This window comes from Cervus canadensis, chromosome 5 (assembly GCF_019320065.1).
Source record: "Cervus canadensis isolate Bull #8, Minnesota chromosome 5, ASM1932006v1, whole genome shotgun sequence".
In the NCBI taxonomy this organism is placed as follows: Eukaryota; Metazoa; Chordata; class Mammalia; order Artiodactyla; family Cervidae; genus Cervus; species Cervus canadensis.
The window spans coordinates 21,827,053-21,850,121 of record NC_057390.1 but is presented as its reverse complement, the minus strand read 5'-3'; the positions used below and the strand labels follow the sequence as shown (position 1 = coordinate 21,850,121).

General features: G+C 39.8%; 1 protein-coding gene across 6 annotated transcripts in view; it reads left to right on the top strand.

Annotated features, from left to right (window-relative positions):
* The window catches only part of SLC8A1 (solute carrier family 8 member A1), a 442,687-nt gene that overhangs the window by 344,213 nt on the left and 75,405 nt on the right, over window positions 1-23,069 (top strand). For 5 of the 6 annotated variants that reach the window (XM_043468408.1, XM_043468407.1, XM_043468405.1 and 2 more), the window contains exons 3-8: window positions 9,116-9,222; window positions 12,278-12,298; window positions 12,742-12,759; window positions 12,873-12,887; window positions 16,612-16,680; window positions 21,532-21,662. In XM_043468408.1, coding sequence (XP_043324343.1) covers window positions 9,116-9,222; window positions 12,278-12,298; window positions 12,742-12,759; window positions 12,873-12,887; window positions 16,612-16,680; window positions 21,532-21,662 — 361 coding nt within the window. Of the gene's footprint in view, window positions 1-9,115; window positions 9,223-9,756; window positions 9,861-12,277; window positions 12,299-12,741; window positions 12,760-12,872; window positions 12,888-16,611; window positions 16,681-21,531; window positions 21,663-23,069 lie in introns of all 6 variants that reach the window. The other variant, XM_043468410.1, reaches the window with a different exon arrangement.

Here is a 23,069-nt window from a genome sequence, read left to right as displayed (position 1 = left end):
TTTCCTTATCCCCATTTGATAGATGATAATACTAATGCCTAGAAAGGTGCCAGAATTGGTCCACAGATCTCAGCTAGAAAGTGGCAGAGTCAAGATAAAAATCCAGGGTAATCTGACTCCCAGTTTGGTGCCCTTGACAGTTCAACAAAGGAAACAATAAATTTAAGTCATGATCTAGTCCCTCTTCTGTGACTAGCTTAGAATGGAAACTTTAACAAACTCCCAAGTGAAGTCAGGGCAAAGAGTTCCTCACCAATAATCTGAAAAGTATATAAAAATATTATTAGAAATAATAGGAAAAGCAGTCTGTTCTTATCCTATTTGAAATGTTAGTTGGAGGGAGAATTGATTTGTGTCACTTATGGAAAATGTTGAGAAGATATGTGTGGGTCTTCTCTGACTGCCCCTTTCTTTACTTATTTCCAAATCACTAAGCAACTCACAAAGTCAACTGTTGAAGGGGAAAAAAAAAAAAAAGCTTAAAATGGGCAAGGAATTTAAGCCAAGTGATACAAAGGCAACCCATAGCAAGCATATCTTTCCTTGTTGGTAGAGAGAAATCAATGCCAACAAGAGCACTGGATAAAGCCCTAGGTGATGTGAAGAGAGCTGTTGGCTTTGCAAGGGCAGCAGGCATAATCCTTGATTGAGTTTTTTCCTTTCCTTTTAAATGAATGCTATGACGGAAATGCTGTTTCTGATTTTTTCATAAGACTTTATATTTAGAGGGAAAGAAACCAGCCAAAGAAGTCAGACCCGAGGTAACATCCACCAGAAATGCTGTCAAAGCATGACATCAATAGCCCTTGACCCTGGAGGAGGCAGCGAGCATTCTGCCTAGGGAGAGGGATGGATTGAAGGGTGACCGAGCTGGCAGACACAGTGATAACACAGCTTTGATGCAAATGGTCTTCACTGTCCCATGGCCATGCAGCACCCTAGCTCCCTGTTTGGCAGACTCATAAAATGTGAAACTTCCAACTGAAAATTCACCCCAAGCATTCTCACAGCCTTTTCGTACCCTAAGAAGCAGTCTTTTCTAGATCATGATTTTATCCTGAAGCTTGTTTTTTGTTGTTGTCATGTTTTGTAACAGCAACTTTATTGAGATACAATTCATATACCAGAGAATTTACCGATTTAACATGCAATTCAGAGGGCTTTAATATATTCTCAGAATTGTGCCACCATGACTGTAATCTACTTTAGAATTTTGTCATTACCCCCAAATGAATTCCCATGCTCATTAGCACTCACCTGCCATTTATTCCCCAACCCTCAGCCCTGAGGCAACCTCCAATCTACTTTCTGTCTCTATGGATTTGCCTATTCTACTTTCACATAAATAGAATCATACAATGTCTGAACCTTTGTGTCTGGTTTCTTTCACTTGGCATAATGTTTACAAGCTTTATCCATGTCAAAGTGTATGGGAGGAAAAATAATTTTCCCTCTACCATTTAGAGTTCTTGGCTGAGACCATGTAATAAAAGACAGATTAGCAAGAGAAAAATAAACAATTTTATTAACATATGTACATGGGAGATACCCAGGGAGAAATGAGTCATTCTCTGAAGTGGCTAAATACTATCTTGCTAGGGAAATGGGAAGGGGGATTTAAGCTTCTAGGGGAGAGTACATAATTATTAGGAAAACATGAATGGGTCCTTAGAAAAAAAGACGGGAGATAAGTGATGTCCACTACTACTCTCCTTTCTGGTGAAGAGTCAATTTCCCTGGTTGATGAAGTATCTGTCTTTAGGCAGATAGGGTTTCAGAGAAGCGTCTCCCTAGGTATTGGCTATTTTTAAGTGCCCTCAGCTCAAATGGGCTTCCCTGCTACTTCAGCGGTAAAAAATCCACCTGCCGATGCAGGAGGCATGGGTTTGATCCCTGGTTGAGAAGATCCCCTGGAGAAAGAAATAGCAACCCGCTGTACTATCCTTGCCTGGGCAATCCCATGGACAGAGGAACCTAGTGGGCTACAGTCCATGGGTTCTCAAAGAGTCTGAAGCGACTTAAGGACTAAAAACCAATAACAAGCTCAAAATAATCAGTATACCACAGCAGTATGTTTTAGGGTGGTGTATTATGCTACCTGTTAGTAGCATGAATCAGAATTCTGATCCTTTTAATTGCTGAATAATATTCCATTGTGTGGATGTATAACATTTTGTTTATCCAGTCATCAGCTGACACACATTTAAGTCGTTTCCAGCTTTTAGCTATTGTTAATAATTCAGTGAAGATTCATGTACAAGTCTCTGTGTGGACATATGTTTTTCAGTCTCTTGAGTTCCACCTCAAAATAGAATTGCTGGGTCATATAATAACTGTATTTTTAATCTTTTGAGGAACATCCAGACTTTTCCAAAGCTTCTATGCCATTTTACATTCCCACCAGCAGTGTTAGAGAGTTCCAATTCTTGTTCTCCATAGCACTTAATCTGTCTTTTTGATTATAGCTATCTTCATGAGAGTGAAGTTGTATCTCATTGTGGTTTGATTTGTATCTTCCTGATGACAAATGGTGTTAAGTATCTTCTCTTGTGCTTACTGGCCAGGGGTTTACCTTCTTTGGAGAACTGTTTGTTCAGATCCTTTGCCCATTTTAAGTTGATTTTTTTTTTTTTTTTTGGTCATTTTGAGTAATAGGCATTTACCCTGAAGCTTTTAATATCAGATGGACTGGAGATTCAGTTGCAAATTTGCCTTACATGATGACACCACTCTGTGGTCAGAAAAATGACCAGATTTCTTCCCTTCAGATGAGGTTGGTCCTGGGACTTCTTTCTTGAGTCTGAGTATGGTGGCTTCCAAGTGGGAAGTTTTCAGTTCCATGGATATGGCCTTTCACTGACATAGCTCAAGGCTGAGAGAAGGTGCTGACGAGGCACAGAAGGTGTTCCTATCTTCTGTGTCAGTTGAAACCCTTAGTCTTTCTATTCTCCAAACAAACCTCTGTTGTATTAAAACCCAGCACCTAGAGAGTTCTCTCTCTAGGAAGGAAGTCACTGTGGATGAGTAGAAACTCTGCTGCCCAGAGGCTTAAGGTGTTTTCTCTTCTATAACAATTATGGTGGCTTGTGGAGACCAGTATTTCCTGAGAGGACACACAACTTTACATTCTCTATATAATCCAGAAAAGAACACTGGTGAAGGACACAGTTACATGTTTTTCCCATGCTTCAACCTAGGTTTCTAATTAGATCTAAAATTTACTTTTGACCCTCCCCTCCTCGCAATGCTCCCTGTGTGTGCACGCCAAGTCGCATCAGTCATGCATGACTGTGTGACCCTGTGGACTGTAGCCTGCCAGGCAAAAATACTAGAGTAGGTTGCTATGCCCTCCTCTCCTCCAGGGGATTTTCCCAGCCCAGGGGTTGAACCCCTTCTCTTATATCTCCTGTATTGACAGGTTCTTTACCATTAGTGCCACGTGGGAAACCCCACAATGCTACCTTTTCCTTATATATATTCTTTTAAGTATCAGGACACACTTGCTGATTCTTCATTAGTCAGCTCCCAGCACCAGTTACATTATTAGAATCCCCTGGAAACTTTTTAAAACTGTATTCATGCTGAGACCCCTCAACTGGAGAGTCTCGTCATCTCACTGATCTGGAATGGGCCCCGCCTAAGCATTTAGAGTTTTCAGTTTGAATACGCAGACAGTTTCAAAACACAAGCCCAACTCTCACTCACCTCTTCATTTATTATGAGACTTAAGAACGCTTTTTCCTGTCTAGATCAATGTTTCTCAAACTTTTACTTGCCTTGATGTCCTCTGGGGGTCTTGATAAAGTGAAGATCTGATTTGGTGGGCCTGGGGCCGGCGCCAGGGCTCTGCATTTCTAACAAGCCCCTTGGTGAAGCCAGGGCTGCTGGCTGGCTGCTCACATTCCTCAGAGCTGGGGAGCTGCTATGTGTTTGTGACATTTTTCAGTTAATTCTGATAGGGTCTTTATCACCTCAAGGATTTAACTTTTTAATACACCATCATCCAATATAATATGTACTGCTTTCTTTTTAAAAATAGAATTAAAAATATCTTGCTGCTCATCTAGGCAGTCTTTGTTAACATAGAGATTAAACAATAAACCTCTGTATTAATTCAAGGTAATGATTTAGATCTTTTAAAGTGGTCATAAAAATACTGCACAGCTCAATGAACAAGGACCTTGTAGGTCATGTACCCGAAAGATACTTGTCTGCAAATCCAGTCACAGGAGCCTCACTTTGTGACCTTGGAAGTTTCTTTACTTCTCAGTCACTGTTTCCTCTCTGAATTGTTAAATGGTGGAAGTTACTTCCAGGCCTGCTCGAAAGATGGGTGAACTAACGAATGCAAAATGCCCATCAGTTCGTTGAACTCTGATTTAAAGAGAGGTTAAATCTTTAAGAAAATCTTTTAAAGAGATATTGCAGTACCTATGTATGTGAAACCCTCAGTAAAATGTTTTTATTTTATGAGGATTTAGAAAGATTCTCTTCTTTTTCATCCTCCATCTCATCTTTTCTTGCTTCTCCCAACTTCAAGAGTAGTCTTAGGGAGAAGAAAGCACAGAAGGACAAATTGAAGCTGAAATTTGAAAAGAGGCTGATTCAAATTTGGCTTAATAATGAGATATTAGTATTTTGAAGAGGTTTTATTTTATGACTCTTGCTAATAGCACCATCTCTTTCTCTTCGTTCTCATAGTTTGCCTGAGTCACCACCTGATATAAGAACTCCTTACTAGGATGCTTGAAGGAATTTGGGTCCTTTGAAACCCATCAGATAAGAGAAAGACTGAGAAATAAAATATAGATGTGACTTTAGTATCATCAAAGGAAAGGCAAAAATCAAAGAAACGACCTGTATTTTTCCACTAAATAATTTGATCTTTCTTAACCAAATGCTTTTTTTTTTTTTCTAGAAATGGAACCAAAAGGTATCTCCATAAATATTTTGGCCATCCTGAGAAATTATTTAATGTTTTAATGATATCATAAGATTTATAACTGTGTTGCTAATTTCCAAGAACCATAATTTTTATAATATACTCTTCAACTTTAGAGTGATGTAAAAAAATCAAGTGAGAAATTCTCCTTACCTTCTTCTTCATGATTATGGTAGCTGAAAATTGCATGACACAATTTTTCTGTTTGTTCCTTATCAGTGTAAAATTAGTGCAGGCATTGTTGTTGGATGAAAGGCTGGATCTCCCCAACTATTCCAGTTTTGTTTTGGTTAACTTGCTGATTTAAAGAAATAATAACACTAGTATAATGATATATATATATATAAGTGAATCACTTTTGTGTACACTTGAAACTAACATAACACTGTAGATTAACTATACTTCAAAAAAAGAAAGAATAACAGCTGTCTGACTGCTTCCCATTAACAAATAGAACCAAAGTATAGCCAACATGAATCTATGTTCTCAGAGAGAGAGAGAGTCTTGTTGCAGTGCAGAAGGCTTATGAATATGGGTTGGTGTAGCAATGGGGGCAAATTGAAGGACCTCTAAGATCATTCAGTCCTTGAGATTTAATTTCCACTGCAGAACTGTGAGGAGCAGAGAGAGGTGTGCTTCTGCTGATTATCAAGCTAAAAGTGGAATTCGGGTTTTCACCAAACCAATCGCATCTTATTTTCTTCGCCCATGATGAAAGAAGTGGCCATAATCTTTCATGCATTAGGTTCTGGAAAGTGAATCAAAGACATGCCAAGGATATGATCCTTTAAAATTTACATAGGTTAATTGCACCTCTCTAAGGAAATGGCAACCCATTCCAGTATTCTTGCCTGGAAAATCCCATGGACTGAGGATCCTGGTAGGCTACAGTCCATGGGGTCGCAAAGAGTTGGACACAACTGAGTGACTTCACTTTCATCTTTGTTAGGGGGCTTCCCATGTGGCGCTAGTGATAAAGAACCTGCCTGCCAATACAGGAGACACAAGAGATTTAGGTTCGATCCCTGGGTCGGGAAGATTCCCTGGAGGAGGGCACAGCAACCCACTCCAGTATTCTTGCCTGGGGAATCCCATGAACAGAGGAGCCTGGGGAGTTGCAGTCCATAAGGTCACAGAGTCAGAAATGACTGAAGTGACTTAGCACACATGCACCTTTGCTAGGGGGAGAAATGGTTTTGTTCTAAAGCAAAAGATGAACATTACCAATCTCTTCTGGTCTTTGCCTCTCTTGATTCAGAGGACTAATTCATATTGATTTCTTTATCTTGCCTCTTTAAATTGACTGAATTTTCCTTTAATAATCAAGTTTCCTATTAATAGCTGTACTGAGCAAGAGGAGTAAAATCAATATGTGATTTAATGGCTCCTCCTGTCAGGGGCACTATTGATTGTATGACTAATGATTTTGAAATGATATACCATTATGCAAGTCCCATCTATTTTAGGTGCCTTTGCCAGGCACCCACAGAAGTACTGTTTTCTTTTCCTTCATAGATGATCTTCCAGTGTCACAGTTATCAAGTACCGAAACATTTTCTAAGGATTATAATCCCAGTGACTAGTAATACTCTATTGACAAATTTTAAGTGTTTATTATACAAATGAATGGGGTGAGACCTTATGTTTTCCACATTGATCAGCTACTCAGAATGTAGAAAATAAACCTATCACAGCAATGAAAGTGAAAAATGAAAAATAAAAGTGAAGTCGCTCAGTCGTGTCCGACCCTTTGCGACTCCATGGACTGTAGCCTACCAGGATCCTCAGTCCATGGGATTTTCCAGGCAAGAATACTGGAGTGGGTTGCCATTTCCTTCTCCAGGGGATCTTCCCGACCCAGGGATAGTAGATTAAATTCACCAAGGATCAGAAACACTGTTACTTGGGTTTTTCTGTTTATTTGTGAATAAGTGGTCATGTTGCCCTTTGGGAATGAAACTGGGAGCCCCTCCTAAACAAATGCTTACCCTAATAGAAATACCACTCCAAGCATCTCCGCTATGCTTTATTTCTATAATAATGCATGAGATCTGGGATGGGTTGGGAGTACAAATGGAAAAAGACAAGTCAAATGTTTTTATGTAATATAAGCAAGAGCATTGCAACATGCACTCTACCATGAAGTGTCTTGATTAGGGGCCATTAGGTCCAGAAGACAGTAGTAGGACCCTTCTAATGCCCACCAGCATTTTCCCACACACAATCATATGATGCTGATGGCTTTAGCAGTGATGTACAAGTATAGTTTATGATTACAAGGCAGTAAGATGGAAATTAATACCTAAAATGCATAATTTGGATGACAAATAAGGTAGATGTTTGGCATGTTTTTTGAAGAATAAATTTGATCTCACTTACCAGATTTATTTTAAAATTAAAAGCACATGTATCATCAATTCCTATATCTTCTTGTGCTTTCTCTAATATTTTGTATTTTTTTGGATATTGAGGAATGATCAGATACCCTGGTGTAGTCAGAGCAGGCTGGTTATAGATATAAAGTAAATTGGTGAACTCCAGAACATAGTTCTGGAAGTTAGAAATTATTCACTATATATATCCAGCCACGTATATATATATATATATACGTGGCTGGATTTTTGTCAGACTGTTGGTAGTTTTACAAATATCTAACTGCTATTTAAAAATGATATTGCTTTAGTCATTGACAGCTGCTCACCCAGCCTTACTATTTCAGTCTTTGCAGACAAAGCTCAGATAGGAAGACACTATCAGGTGTTTCAGTTCCTTAGCAGTGAGCCATTGGGATGTGAGTGTTATGGGGGATGTTTTTTAGGTGAGGAGCAAGGAGGAGGTTATGAGGCTCTTTAGAACCAGAAGCAGTCATTTGTTCTCACTTAGCATTAGAGGCTGGGGAATTCAGAGAAATAAAAGCAAATTCTACCTTTATTCTCCTTCATATGAGAAAAGAAAGCTGGTGATCTTTGGCATGTGTAGGTCTAAATGAAACTTGAGAGCTTTGGTCAATAATCAAAAAAAAAAAAAAGAGATCTTTATAGAAAACCTGGAAAATTCTACCAAAACTAAATAATGTGCATGACATTAAAACTGTATGTCTTTGAAAACTCATCATTTTTAAACCTTTATTCAGAAATATTCTTGGCCAATGTTACTGAACAAAAGCTATTTTCAAGAACACGTGTTTGTGGGCTCTGAGTAAGTTGTAATACATGAAGTGATTAAACCCTTATTAATTAAAAGGTAACACTAGATTTCTTTTCAGAGTCATCAAGGCTTAGGGGAGGTTTAGATTTGCATAATATTTGCATTTGTCATACCTGCCTGTCAATCACAACCATAAGACAACAAGGTGAAAAGTGCCAAAGGATCAATTACAGGAAGAATTCTTAATGAAATGTCTCAATGTATCCATGGAGTTTGCAAGGAGGGTAAAGAGTGTATTTTGTCTAAGTTGAAACTCAACTGTGGGAGGGAAGAAAATAGAACTTCACTCCCCACCCCCACTTTAAGAGGCTTTCATCTTTAGAGAGACAAAACACAACTTCCCTTTGTGATCTAGGTGGAAAATCTGACTCACTTGAAAATGAGTTTGACTGTAGGACATTGGGTGGGGTAAGATATTTTATTTTGTGATCCTTTTATATATATATATTATTTTAATAAAATTTTATGATTAAAAATGTTATGTTTGGAAATACAGTAAAGCAAAATGAAAGCCCCACAAAAATGATCCTCATGCCTGTTATGAAGTGAGGTAGCCTCTGTTCATATTTTGATGTGGTTTACTGATTTGTATCACAGGAGTGAATTCCAGAGCATAGCTCAGACAGTCCTATGGTTAAGGTATTTACTTATAAATATATTTTTCTTTTCTTACTGTGATCTGTGTTTTTCTGCTTCCCACATGACGATAAACCTAGTACGAGAGCTGTATTTTGACTAAAATAATTCTGTGGCCCTGGGCAGGGGCGCTGTGCATTGGGTGATCTCTCTGGGCTCTCAGACCCATCCCACACCCGTTCTGGAAGGACAGTCTCACAGTCCAGAAGTTTCTCAGTTGGCGTTTGTCTGGAAGTGCCGCTCGTTAACCTTGCTTTCCTCTTCTCTATGTTCCTTCTCTTCTCTTTCCTCTTCCCCTTGTTCGTCAATTTCTATTCTTCTCTGTTTCAGCAAAACAATATCAGTCAAGGTAATTGATGATGAGGAGTATGAGAAAAACAAGACCTTCTTCCTTGAGATTGGAGAGCCCCGCCTGGTGGAGATGAGTGAGAAGAAAGGTGGGGGAGCTGCTCCAGGGCTGAGCCCAACAGCTTCTGCTGGCCTGTGCCGCCCCTGGATGCCTGCACTCTTCAGAACGTGACTGACAATGCACACATCCCTCCACCTATGTAACAGGGCATAGACCTCCTTGGGGCCACAGGAGGCCTGGCCTGGAGCCCCACCAGCCGGTGTGGGCCACTATGCATATGGCAGTCTGAGCATCGGCGGTGCAGTCAAGCTTCCATTGCTGGGAATGTTGATGCTGATGCTGGCTACACCCCCATAAAGCCAACTGTCTGATTTCTTTTCTTAATTCGGGGTACCTCCTGGCTGCTAAATTGAAGCAGAAGGATTTGTATCAGTGATGGATTGGCAGAGAAGATCAGTGGGGGCCAGCTGAGAGTCCCTGGATGCCCTTTTACATACTCCTGGAGGCCCATGTGTGGCCAGCTCTCCTTCCATAACATCACAGTAACATGCTGCTTGGTGAACGCCTAGCATGAGCGTGTGACTCCAACCATTTGTTTTGCCTTTGTCTTGTGTTCCCACAGGAAGATCATTACCATTAGAATATTTGACCGTGAGGAATATGAGAAAGAGTGCAGTTTCTCCCTTGTGCTTGAGGAACCAAAATGGATAAGAAGAGGAATGAAAGGTGTGAGAGTATACAAAGACATACCAGCGAGAAATTGTACTCTTCTCTCCGTGTCTCCTACTCTCACACTTAACTCTCTCCTCTTCTCGGCTTCCAAGTACTATACTTCCTCTCCTTTGAAGCTTTAGCGATCTCATTTCCCTTCCCTACTTCACAGTGCACCAAGAAATGCCCCTTTTCTTCAGGAAGTGCCAAGTCACCTTAATTGATACCAGATTTCAGAAATAATGGCAGAGAGTTCTGTAATTCAGAAAGGATGACATAAAAGAATAATTTCTGGGTTTAGTTTTTCACTACTCAGGAATCATTCAAAAATGTGGTTCCAGCTATTAAGCATCCCCTAATACGGTAGCAGCGGACACTACTCCATACATATTAGTCATGGTAGTTGTGTCTCGTGGTAAATAATAGGAAATTTCAGAAGAATTCAATAATTAGTCTTAGAGAAACCAGTTTAAAAAAAAAAAACAGTAAGAACAAAGATCTTTAAAGAGTAGCATTCGTTTTTGCACAGTATTATTCATATCATCAGATATGAAATTTAAAAGGTATAAAACCTATAGGCATATGAATTTTCTTTAATAGAAAGGACATGATGATAGTTCATTAAGAACTTAACCCTTAATTAAGGCTGATTCTGCCTTATGCTTCAAACTTTTTCAATTCTTACTGAACTGACACATTTCTAACAAAGAAATTTTTTCTAAAAATAAAAAACAGCACAAAATTTAAAATTTTTTAAATTTTGTTTAAAAACAAAATTTTAAAGCTGAATTTTATATCAGCTTTAAAAATAGTTTTTTTTTAAATTTTGAATTATTCTAAAGGCTTCCCATAATTACCCTCTACTAGTGGACATTTTAAAAGGAATGGTAAATTATATCTATAAAATGAACATAGGACATATTGATTGCATTCAAACAATTGATGAGAACAGTTTAAATGGTTAAATGAACACTTTGCAAGAAATATGTACTTTTACATGTAAAGGAAAAGCCAAATAGAAAAGACTAATTCCTATATAGACCCAACATTTGGGGGAATTTAACTAATCTTGCTTTTATTAGAACATTCTGGCCTCTGAGTCCATCAGAAAAACAAAGTTGTCCTGACTTAATCTAGTTCAAAAAGGTAACAGGAGGCTTTGGAATGATGGAGGAGGAGCACTGGGGACCCATTTTAACGCAGCTTATTTAATACGCTCCATAGACAGCAGGTGGAAGAAAAAGACACTTTAGAAAATTGTGTTGATTTCTTACAAAGATGGGATCAAAAATGCCTCATTAACATACAGGAGAAAGCACTTACTTCTAATTGTATTCCTCCAAAGAATTGCCTTTTATCTCAAGGAAGAGCATCTTGGATACACAGCTCTTTCAATTGTCATTTTAGTAAAATATGCCTTCATATAAAAGCAAATTAAAATTCCTTGATAGTACTATCTGCTTTTGACACCCACCAAGTGGATCTGTGTCATCATAAGTAAAATAACTGACTTGTTTTTGAAAGTTTCCTCTAATGCCACTACCATTAGAAAACTGGTCCTGAAGAAGTAATTGTAACATTCTCATCTGTAACTGTGGCAGTAATTTATTTGATACATTTAGTCAAGTAGATTTCACCAAGATAAAGTGCTACAGTTACAGTCTGAGTTTAAAGCACGTAGCCTGTATGTCCCCTCCCCCCACCACAAGCCTTCCCCAGCTGACTTGTCAGTTTCCGTGAAATTATGTGTCCACAAGAAGCGATGTGGCTGTCCAATTAGAATGTGCAGAAGTCATAGATAAGGACACACAAATAAGCACTAATTCCTGGGACTTAAGTTTTGAGGATTTAAAAGAACCTAAGCATTCCTTGATGATCAAAATATCATGCATATGGAACCTCCAGTGAGAAAACTTCACCTTGGGTCAAAACCTCATTATCAGGAGGGATGGCCAAAATGAAAGGTCCTAAGATGTTTTCTCCATTTTCATTGAAAGGTACATGAAAGGTACAATCCCTGAGATCCTGGATGATTTCAGACTTCTGTCTGTTGAATTCACTAACTCCCAGGCAATAATTTCATGAGGAAGGCTCACTCAAAGATTTAAGATTAACTTCATAAAATATTTCTTCTATATTTGGCAAACTAGATATATACACTGTGTGTAAACATGTAGCGGACATGTTTTCTTAAATGTCAAGAAGTGATATATAAAGTGAATTGTTTATATATACAGTCAGTCACGCCCATTTGCAGAAATTAGGGATTTTTTTTGGAAATACTCCCAATGCCACATTTACTTGGCATTTAGTAGCAGCTCCCTACCACTATAATCAGATCTGCCTGGATTTCTTTCTGCTGATATTCCTCTTACTTTCATTATTCATCTGGTCTCTTATTCTGTGTTTGTCTTTGTCTGTTTCCTTCACAGCCCTGTTATTGAATGAGCTTGGTAAGCATTTCATTTCTTCATTTCCTTTCCATTTTTCTAGGTTATTTTTCTTTTCTATCAGGTGCCACAGTAGCTTTCTGACTTATCTTTTATTTCTATTGATTTATTAACAAGATTGTTGTTTAGAGTGATTGGCCTCATAATTTTGTGGAAGTCAGATAGTTTACATTCCACTTTGAGTTTAGTATTACCTTTTTTAAAAAATCAGTGATTTTTTTAGGCATGCACAAGAATTAAATTTGTGCACTAAACATCATAACCTTAAAAGAATGATTAATGATTAAGTCATGAATTGATGTTTCCATACCTTTCTTAATTATAAATACAATTTGGGCAAGTTTTTGTACCTTGGATGGGTTGTCAGGTGGTCTGATGTCACTGGTATTTGTTATTTAGAGTGAAAATGAAATCAATGGTAACATTTATTTTTTTTTCTTTTTTAGGTGGCTTCACAATAACAGGTATGAAATTTTTAAGTCTAATGAACAAAATTTTATTTTTTACTATCTGTTCTCGCCATGTGTTATTTACATTTTAAAAAATTATTTCCCATTTTTATTTCCTTTTAATGAAGGGAAATACCTGTGTGGTAAGACAATTTTTTAAAATGTTCTTCATTTTCTCCCAGTTACCCTTAAATATCAAGTAAGAATCACGTCTTACTTACCCTGAATTAACTTTTAGCTGTGGTACACGGTTTGCTCTTGCTGATTTTACACATTTAATGTTTTACACATTAACAATGTGTGTGTTGTGTTTATTTATGAGCAAATTTGTATGGAGAACCTATAATTGGTCGTGTTTTGACACTGATCAATTTACAGAGGTTCACACAGTGCTGATGTGAGGGAACTCTGCTAGATGCTCCAGAGAGTACCAGAATAAATACAGTGATTGCTAGTTTCAAGGTAGCATAGGAGTTGACATCCAAGCCAACTCCCTGGCCCAAGCTCAGGATTCTAATCATAGATAATGTCCTATTGGGAGAAGACAAAGCATGCTTTCTCTCTGCCCACCACACCCATCTGAGAAGGTTGAGCATTCTTAACATGGTAATGAATAATATATCTGCCACTTGAAGTGAATGACAAATGTTCTGTAAAAACTCAAAATGCTAGTTAAAAAATTTAAAACTCTTAAATTCAGAATGGTACCCAGCCACTGTTGATTGCATTTTTAAGCACAACTTTAAAGCTATTTCCTTATGTATAGAAAGGAGATATTTCCTTACAGCATCCTCTCTTTTGACCTTAAACATTTTTGCACACTTTCAAAATCATCCATGTAGATTTAGAGAGGGAAGTAAATATCCTAGTTTGTCTGAAGCTGCAGGTTGCAGATGTCTCTAAAGTCTGTCCTAATGGTTGTGACATTTTCCAATACAATTATGTAGATATCAATAGTCTAATTATTTTTTTCTGAGACAAGATAGCTGAACAAAAATATTTAGAAAAGAAACATTTCAAAAATTCTATTTGAAAATGTTATGGTGGGGGTTGGGGTTAACTTAAACCACCATCAGTGTAAACTCATGATCAGGAAGTTTCAACATGATTCTGTTAAAGTGGAACTTTCTCGATGCATTCAGTTTCACATGGGCTATTGCTCTCCACTGCTTTCTCTCCAGACATAGTGTTAAATGACAAAATAATTCATAGGCTCTTGGAGACATAGAATTTGAAAAGGATAAAAATGTTCAACAGGGCAAGTGCTCATAGAGAATTTCTTAAACCTGATTCACCTGACTTTCTCCTAGGTCAAGCCTTCCCAGTTCTGCACTGCCAGTGATGCTAGTTTTGAATCTGAAGACAGGAATGTACATTTACTTTTAAAACTTTAATCTTTTCTTTTTCATCTTATCATTTACTGAAGTCTTTTTGGAAATATTCTGATTCAACCACCCAATAAGTAACCGGTCCCTGTGTGCTTTGAGGAAGGTAGGAATAGTATAGTATCTACTGCTTGGCCCTATGCAACCTGATGCTGAGACCTTAACAAAGTCTTTAGCAGTAGATAGAATCTCTTGTTAAAATGTATCGATATGTTTGGATATCTTCCTGTTTTATCATTGACTATGTCAGGATTTTGCTTTTAGGGGCTTCCTTCTGTATCACTTGAAGCATCTTTCTTTTTAGTAACTAATTAATGGTATCTAATTTTCTTTTCTCAGAAATTGTTCATATCAAGTTCTAGAATACCTGACTAATAATATCTAACATTTTCTGTCTTGGATGCATTATGCATCCAAGAGGGCAGAATCATGTCTTTCAAAGGTTTGCTACTATTTCATATACTTCATTAAACTATTTCTTATGGTTCAGACTTTAGTCTCCAATAGCAGTTTTTCTGGTGTTACCACCTCTTCCCAAAACTTGCAATGATGCAGTTAAAATGAGAGAATTTGCAGAACCCTCTGAGGATCTCTACATTGATTTGTTCCTCTCATTTTATATGACGCTTCTTCTCTTGAACCAAGAATATCTGGGATCCACTCTCTATAGATACCTCTAGGGAAAGTTCTAAAATGTAGGTCTACACAGTGAAAAGCAGCTGTAAGCCCTGAAGAGCTTTCCTTTGAAGTCAGTTTGAAGCTTTGAAGTCAAGGCTTTAAGACACAGGAGCAGTAGAGAAGAATTAATCTAGCTCTTGGACTTTGCCTGCAGGTTTACGCAGTCTTTGCAGCTGAGTGTGAAAACCTAAATTTAAATCAGGATATATGGAAATTGAAAAAGTCATTTGGTCCACAACTTGGTGCCTCTATTTCAGAAATGTCATTAGTAGTGGACCTTAAATGCTGGGGATGCTTTTGGAACTTGCAAATCTTCCCCTGTTGCTGCTTATCTTTACCTCATTGGAAGGCCCTTGTTGGTGCCTATGATGTAATTCCCCGTTGACCCTCCAGGCCCATAATATTATAACCCCTTATACATTATAACTTATTAGAATCTGGAAAGCATCTCTTATTCATTATATCATTTGATCTTCAACCTTACAGGATAAGGTTTTTTCTCACTTATAGGAGAAGAAATGAAGGTTCAAAGAGATTAATCAATCTGCTCCAATCACTCATCCAGGGCTCAGAGCCTGACCCTCTAACTTTACATCCACAGCCATGTGATGACTGTTTCCAGCACTTTTAATTCCTTCCTCACAACTCATACATTCCTACTTGCATCTTAATCTCGTTTCCATCCAGAACCTCCACAGTGTTTCTTAAATCGACCAGTCTGAATTCAAAACAGATAAAAAAATAGGAAGACCCCAAAGCAGGGAAATTAGAGTACATTAATTTGGATATTCTTAATAAAATTAAGTATTCTGGCTTAGTTTGCAGAGAGAGGCATGTTTGATTCCCAAAACAGGCAGCTAAAATTTCACTAATTAATTAAAAATGCATAATAGTCAATATACCTCTTTAAAAGTTACTCTTCCAATCATATTATGCTTATCATATGGTAGTCTTCATAAGGCACATGGCTTTCTAAGGAAGCCAAACTATGAAAATTCTGACAGTTAAACACACGTTAGACACTCCAGTACTTGGGTTAGAAGAACAAATCCCCTTCAAGTTTGACTTCTCTTAACAGTTGAGAAAACTGAATCTGAAAGAAACACCTTGTCCAAGTATAGAAAGCAGGCATACGGCTGAGTTTGCACAGAGTCAGTCATGGGAACTCTTGGTAGAAACCAACAGCAGGTGCATCTGTCAGTCAGATGAACCAGGGGTTTCATGAAAACCCTCAGCTAGGTAATCCAGCCAGTCATGGTGACGATGAAGCACCCTTGCAAAGCCTGCCAGTGTATACGACCTTTCCCCTTCAGACTGCCCAAGAAATAAAGAAGCATTGTTTTTTATATTATGTTACTTGATCCCCAAACAAACCTGTGATATGGACAGAGCAGGTACTACTATCTCCGTGCGACATATGGGAAAGCTGGGGAAATGGCCTGCTCAAGGCCGTGTCGTTGGCACCAGTAGGCTCTAAAAGGAGCACCAAGTGCTTCCTGTAGTTTGGTGATGCCTCTGGAAGCAGGAACTTGAAGGACGTGGTTAGTACATCTCAGATGCCTGCGGGATGTGGCTGCGTTCCTGTCTGGCACGTGTGCTTCATAGAAACAGTCTGGCTTGGCTCCTTGCCCCATTGACCTGCTCTCTTCTGCAACCTACAGAACAGTGACCTCTGACCACTCAATCCCCAGACTAACACTGCGTGTGCTGTATGCCTTTGGGTGTGATGCTTACTAATTCCACAGAGCTCTGCTGGCAAACCAGTACCATCCATTCTGCTGACTTTTGCCTGTCCTTTTGCTAGGCCAGCCTGTCTTCAGGAAAGTTCATGCTAGAGAACATCCACTCCCCTCTACTATAATCACCATCGCAGGTACTCGTTTCCTCACGGGCCTTGAAAACCACAGTTAACCGCCTTCAAGTGTTCTTTGGGTCTTTAGATTTTCAGTTCAGTTCAGTTGCTCAGTCGTGTCCAACTCTTTGCGACCCCATGAATCGTGACAGAATTCAGCCCCTGTTCCCACTGAAACATTGCTATACAATGCCATGGCTTCTCTGCAGTGCTGAGTCAGCCACAAGACACCACCACAACAGCCCAGGGTGGGAAGCATGGACCTATAAAGGGGACTCTGTGCAGAGGCCTCCCAAGTTTCAGTATATTCCAGATTTCTTGCAAATCTCGCTTCTCAGGCATGGGTTTTTTATTCCAAGTATTACGAGGGATCTTTAAAAGCAAGCTGACTTTCTTCTCGGAGTCTGCCTTTCCTGCCTCCAGGCAACATGATGTTAGCCAAATACAAACAGATGACAGTGCATCTGTGGGGTTTCTCCAGAGTGGAACATTGACAGGGTGACTGAAGGATGACAGAACTATCCCGTATCGACAGTAGGATTAGAGCCCAGTTTGAGCTCCTTCTCCCTTGTCGCTGCGTCTCTGGATGACATGGATACCTGCTCTTCAGTTGTCACCATCACCCATCACTGGCCACGGTGACAGGAGCACGCCTCAGTAGGACTTCCCTTGTTTCTCGCATCCCACATACCCACTTAATCATCATGCAGCCCTGACTGCAGAGTTGTTCCAGAATATTCCTCATGAGCATAAATTATGGGCCTCTTGAGGTTCTAATCAGAGGGGCCAGCCAGTTGCTGCAAACTGCCAGGAGATATCTGCTCTCAGATTTCTCCCCTACTGATGATTTTATCCCATTATTAGTTTCTGTCTTGTCAATACTGATTTTAACCATGGCTCTTCATTATGCATTTGATTTTTAAGTGGCATTGTTTTTTTAAGATCATGATGTTACATAATTTATTATCAACTTTTCAGTAAAATAAGGTGAGTTTAAAAATAGGTACAGGCATACATACATATGGGGCTTCCCAGGTGGCGCTAGTGGTAAAAATCTGTCTACTAACGCAGGAGACATAAGACACGTGGGTTCGATCCCTGTGTTGAGAAGATCCCCTGGAGAAGGGCATGGCAACTGACTCCAGTATTCTTGCCTGGAGAATCCCCATGGACAGAGGGGCCTGGTGGGCTGTAGTCCATAGGGTCGCACAGAGTCGGACACAACTGAAGTGACTTAGCACACAAGCATACAAGCTGATGTACATATACAGATAGAGACAGGGGGAGAATTAAATAGAGAATTTCTTCTATCTGAGAAGCCAAACTAAATTACAGCATGTGCATAAAGAAGGAAATGAAACTTACTTGACTATATTAAAATGAGCTGCATTTGATACAACACTCAAAGTGGAAAGAAACATAATAGTTGATCAAAAAATGTGCTGTTAAACTGTTTCCCTTTTCAATAAAAGCTATCTAAAGAGAGGACACTTAAAAAAATTGCTTAGCTCTCCTCTTTGCCAGTTTCAAAAATGTGGATAATGAATGCTAACTTATCTGTATCATTAGAATAGTAGGGCTCACTCAGTCATGTCTGACTCTTTGCACACCCATGAACTGTAGCTGGCCAGGCTCCTCTGTCCATGGGATTTTCCAGGCAAGAATACTAGAGTGGGTTGCCATTCTCTTCTCCAGGGGATCTTCCCAATCCAGGAATTGAACCAAGGTCTCCTGCATTGCAGGTGGATTCTTTCCCAGCTGAGCTACCAGGGAAGCCCATCTGTATCATTATAGAGCATTAAAAGGATTTATCCAGCTACCATCTGTTACATATAAATATCTCCTAAATATCCATGACATTTATTAAGTGAAAATAGCCTTGACTCTACTATGACACTAAGCCTTTGTGCTTTGACTTCTCTCTGCCTGGAATACCACTCTCTCCTCTATTATAATACCTCCTAGCCAGCCTTCCAGCCATCTTCACCTGCTGAGCTCCTCTATACATGCTTCAAGGCAAATTTCAAGTATCTCCTCTCTCTTAAAGCTTTCCTTGATTCCCTGGGGCAGAGGGAAGCTGCTCCCTCACCCTGACTCTGCAGTCCTTAGCTTGTTGTAGCAGAAGTTGCCCGATCTATATGCCTCACTTCCCACTGGATCATGAGTTCCTAGAAAAGGGAATGGGATTGGAAGGCCTGAGTTTGCTGACATATGGTAAGAGTGTGAAGACATGTGTGAAATGATTGAATAGTTTTTCTATGCATAGAGCAAATAAGAGACTTCTCTAACAGTGAGTTGGACAGTCACATGACAAATACTTAGTAGGCACCTACTACTTTATACTACTACATCATAATAGGCTCTGGGGAATGTGAGGGCAATTCAGAGACCAATGAGACATACTGTTCTGTCTTGTTAAGTTTTTATGCAGGATATTTGCATGTAAGTGTGGTTTTTGGAGAAGGAAATGACAACCCATTCCAGGATTCTTGCCTGGAAAATCCCATGGACAGAGGAACATGTGGTCGCAAAAGAGTCAGAGACTACTTACTGACTAAACAATAACAACAAAAGGTAATTTAAATACAAAAAGTAGTACATTAGAAGTGTCCATGTTTAATATATACACACAACAAATACCAAGAATTAATTTATAGTGGTCATTCCTAAGCAAGTCAGTTGAAGGATATTTCATGCAATAAGAGGTAGAGTTTTGAAAAATAAGTAGGATTCAGCTAGATGAAAATGGGGAAGCTTTTCTAGATGGGTAGACAGTAGGATAAAGTGTGGCATTAAATTCAAGTCAAGTCCGGAAAAAGAGTGTAGAAGAAAGTAATATAAACAGGGTGCCCTGCTTTTCTTTAGTTTGAAATCCATTAAGATATTCCTAGATTTTGGTCATTCTCATACCTCTTCTGCATTCCTTCCTTTGGCTTCATACCAACTATACAGTTATGTACTTCATGTAATTTTTTGCCTCATGTTTTTACTTCACTAAATTTGTTTAAAAAAAAAACACACAAAACCAAGTCACTAACACTAATGGAAAGCTAGTATTTGTCATAAATACAAAATAAGGTTAAAAAATTTTAAGATGAAAATAGTTATTAACTTCTAGCTCTATGCAATCCAGTGCTCTATGCCTAAGACATGTTTCTCTTTCCTAAAGGATAGAAACCCTAATGTCAGGAACTAGTTACAGATGTAACAGCCCCCAAACAAGCATGTCTTCATCATCAGAAGGACTCAAAGATGATTAAAAATGGAATAACCTTTTTGCTCACTACATGATTTGATTTCATTGACTACCATGTCCATATATTTAATGGCATGTTCCAAATTATTTCATTTTGTGAAATGCAGTTTAAAGTAATGCCACTGTATCACCTTTCTTTTGTAATTTCTCTATATTTTTCTATCTAAATCAACTTGAGTCCCATTAAAAACAGCTTCCCATTTGTAAATAAACTGTTAAAAGGGAACATAGTAAATATTCTTCCCCTAATGTCTTGTAATTCAAATTAAAATCCAAGTGGTACTTTCACTTTCATATAAAATGCTAGCAGTGCGTCTAGCCCACCTGCTGCACATTCTAGCAATCAACATCTGGCCTAGGAACTAGTTTCCTGCATCATTTGCTGGCGCATCAGATGGACCCACCATGGCACTGTCCCTCGGCAGAGGGAAGCCACAGGTCTTTGGAGGGGAAGGGAGTTGTGAACTCCTGCAACAGCTGATGCCTTAGTGCAAAAGGTGAGGAGTCTGGGCTACAAGTCCTTCCCACCCTGATCACTCCCCAGTCCACAGACTCCCATTGCAGGCAGTTTGCCTAGAAGGTTCTAGAAATGAAGGCATCAGGGCTGCAGTCTTTCTGTACCACCGATACTAGATCCTTGTCAATGAGGTCCATTCAGCTCAACTGTGAGGGGACGTGGCCTGTCTTGTTCCACATCTGAAGCCTGAAGGACAGGGGGCTGAGTGATTATAGGAAGAGTATTTGTCCTTCACATGTGCATGGCCTTTTCAGTCTGGGATTTATCCTAATGACCTTCACACAGAGAGGAACCAACTGTGAACTTCCCCTCATTAATGGACTCTCAAGTCAATTAACATTTTCTTAGTACCCACCTGTTTCTCCTGGAGTGTAAACTGCTTGGTAGTTCTGGAAATAATTATGCCCCCATGGTGAATAGTAGTCACTCCCTGAAGGCCTCACGCTCCCTCTTCCTTGCTTCTTTTAAGATTAATGTGATCAAGGTCCTCCCAACCCATCAGCTTTGCACCAGAGAGAGACAGCCCTGGAGTACAGGCATCTTACTAAATGGAATGCATGGATGCTTAGCTTCTTAACTTGCAGTAGAGACTCTTGGCAAATAAGGGGCTAAGATAAGAATTTACCATCTATCATCTGTTTGCCCCTGGGGCATTTTCTGTTGCCTCTTGAAAGTAGAGAGGAGGAGACCGGATTCTTTCACCTGGCAGCTTTAACTGTGTTTCCTCTTGGTCATGTGCTAAAAGGATGTGTACAAACGGCCAGGGGAACCGGCATCCTAGGCAACACCTGGGTGATTCCCTCATCAGAGACGCCAAACGGCAGAGTTTTCCCCGGGATATGATCCTATCAGTTGCTTTTCCTGATCAGCTCTTTGGCTGGTGGTTAGTTTGTGGGATGTTACGATCCCTTGCTGTCACAGTGATCACTGACCCCACAGGTCAGGCATCTGTCCCGTTCTCCCCTCCCTGCAACATCACCCCAGGGACTTCTAGTAGGTCATCAGGACTTCCTTCCTTCTTGGTGTCCTTGTTTCAGGATCCAGGGATTTCCAAATAAGATGGAGTCCATCCTCAATCTCTTGCCCTTCCCTTTCACAGATGAATATGATGACAAGCAGCCACTGACCAGCAAAGAGGAGGAAGAGAGGCGCATTGCGGAAATGGGGCGCCCCATTCTGGGAGAGCACACCAGACTGGAGGTGATCATTGAAGAATCCTACGAGTTCAAGGTATGCTCATCAGCACTGCCCACCAGGAAGTTCATAGTGTCGGTCTGTGCTGTGTGATCCATCCAGAGAGAGGAACTGGCTCACTGATGGACAGACCACCAGAGCAGAAATGGAATTCCAGAGTTGGTAGGGAACTAAGGGATCTTGTAAACTAAATAGCATCAGAACTAGGGTCTGGGGTTCTGGTTCAGACCCTGATCACTAACAGGATCCAAGGTGCCCTAAAGGGAGGTTTTGTCCAAGAGGACAGCAAGGAGAGCCAAAGATGGGCTCTAAGAGACTGTTATCTATGGAAGAAACCATTCTTTGTTTGAAAGAGCTAGTCAATCTAGTAGAAGCAAAGCCTTGGCACTGCTAAAAATGAGGCTTTTGTTTGGAGGGAGGTTGGTAAGCTCTCCCCATGGAACATGCAATTGATAAGCTCTCATGTATATGTAGTCATCTTCTCAAGATCCTAGGACACTTGACTACAACCTGCAAGCTGAAGGTAGAGTGCCTGTAACCAGAGAGTTTGTCATCAGACAAAAAATTAGATTTCTAGTTCTCTAGATGAGAAAAGTCATTTTTCAGAAGTTAAGCAAATGGACCTTAGGGTGAGCTTAGGACTTTGAGGTGAAACTTTCCATCTGTTCTTAGCTGCTTACCGAGCCCTCATCCCATCTCCCATCCCATCTCACTCACATGGTCCTCCCTCCTAGAAATCCCCCAGTAGAGGTGCACCTGCATTCTTCAGTGGGATGTGAAAAGGTTTCCAGAACTACACACCAGAGCTCAGCAGCATTTTCCCCACTTATTTTTGAAAAGCAGATTCTGCTTCTGTTTGGAAGACCAGAATGAAGAATCCAAAAGGGAGAATCAGGCCACCAACCTAGAAACCAGAGCCCTCTGGATTGCATCTGGAGTTTTCACGGTTGTGACTTCTTTGCCTTTTGCTGGGCCTGTTCATTATTTTTTTTAATTTGGTTCACAAAGGAAGGTTCCTGATAGGAGATAGGTGGAAAGAAACATTTCTTTGCAAATTAAAGTGGCATTTGAAAGATAAAGATGCAATTAAACTTTCCCCTTCAGGCCACCATGGATATATCTGTTAACTCATTCTTTCGGCCATTCCCATAGAAAGAAAGAGCAGGATAAACACTGGGACCAGTGCTTTCTAGGCAGACCCCGACCATCAGAACCCACCCGGTATTTGATCTGGAACCTGGCCAGTTGCACACACATGACTGACATGTGCACATGTTCCTTGAGATTCCCAAGGCAGAGATATCTCAGCCTGTCCACGTTTGTGGACCACTCTGTTCAGGTGTCCATCTTCACTCTTCTTCATGCACCCCCTTTTCACCTGTCACTCGTGGCAGCAGAGACTCTACAGCTTGGCATTTCTGTAAACACTAGTTCCCCCATCCT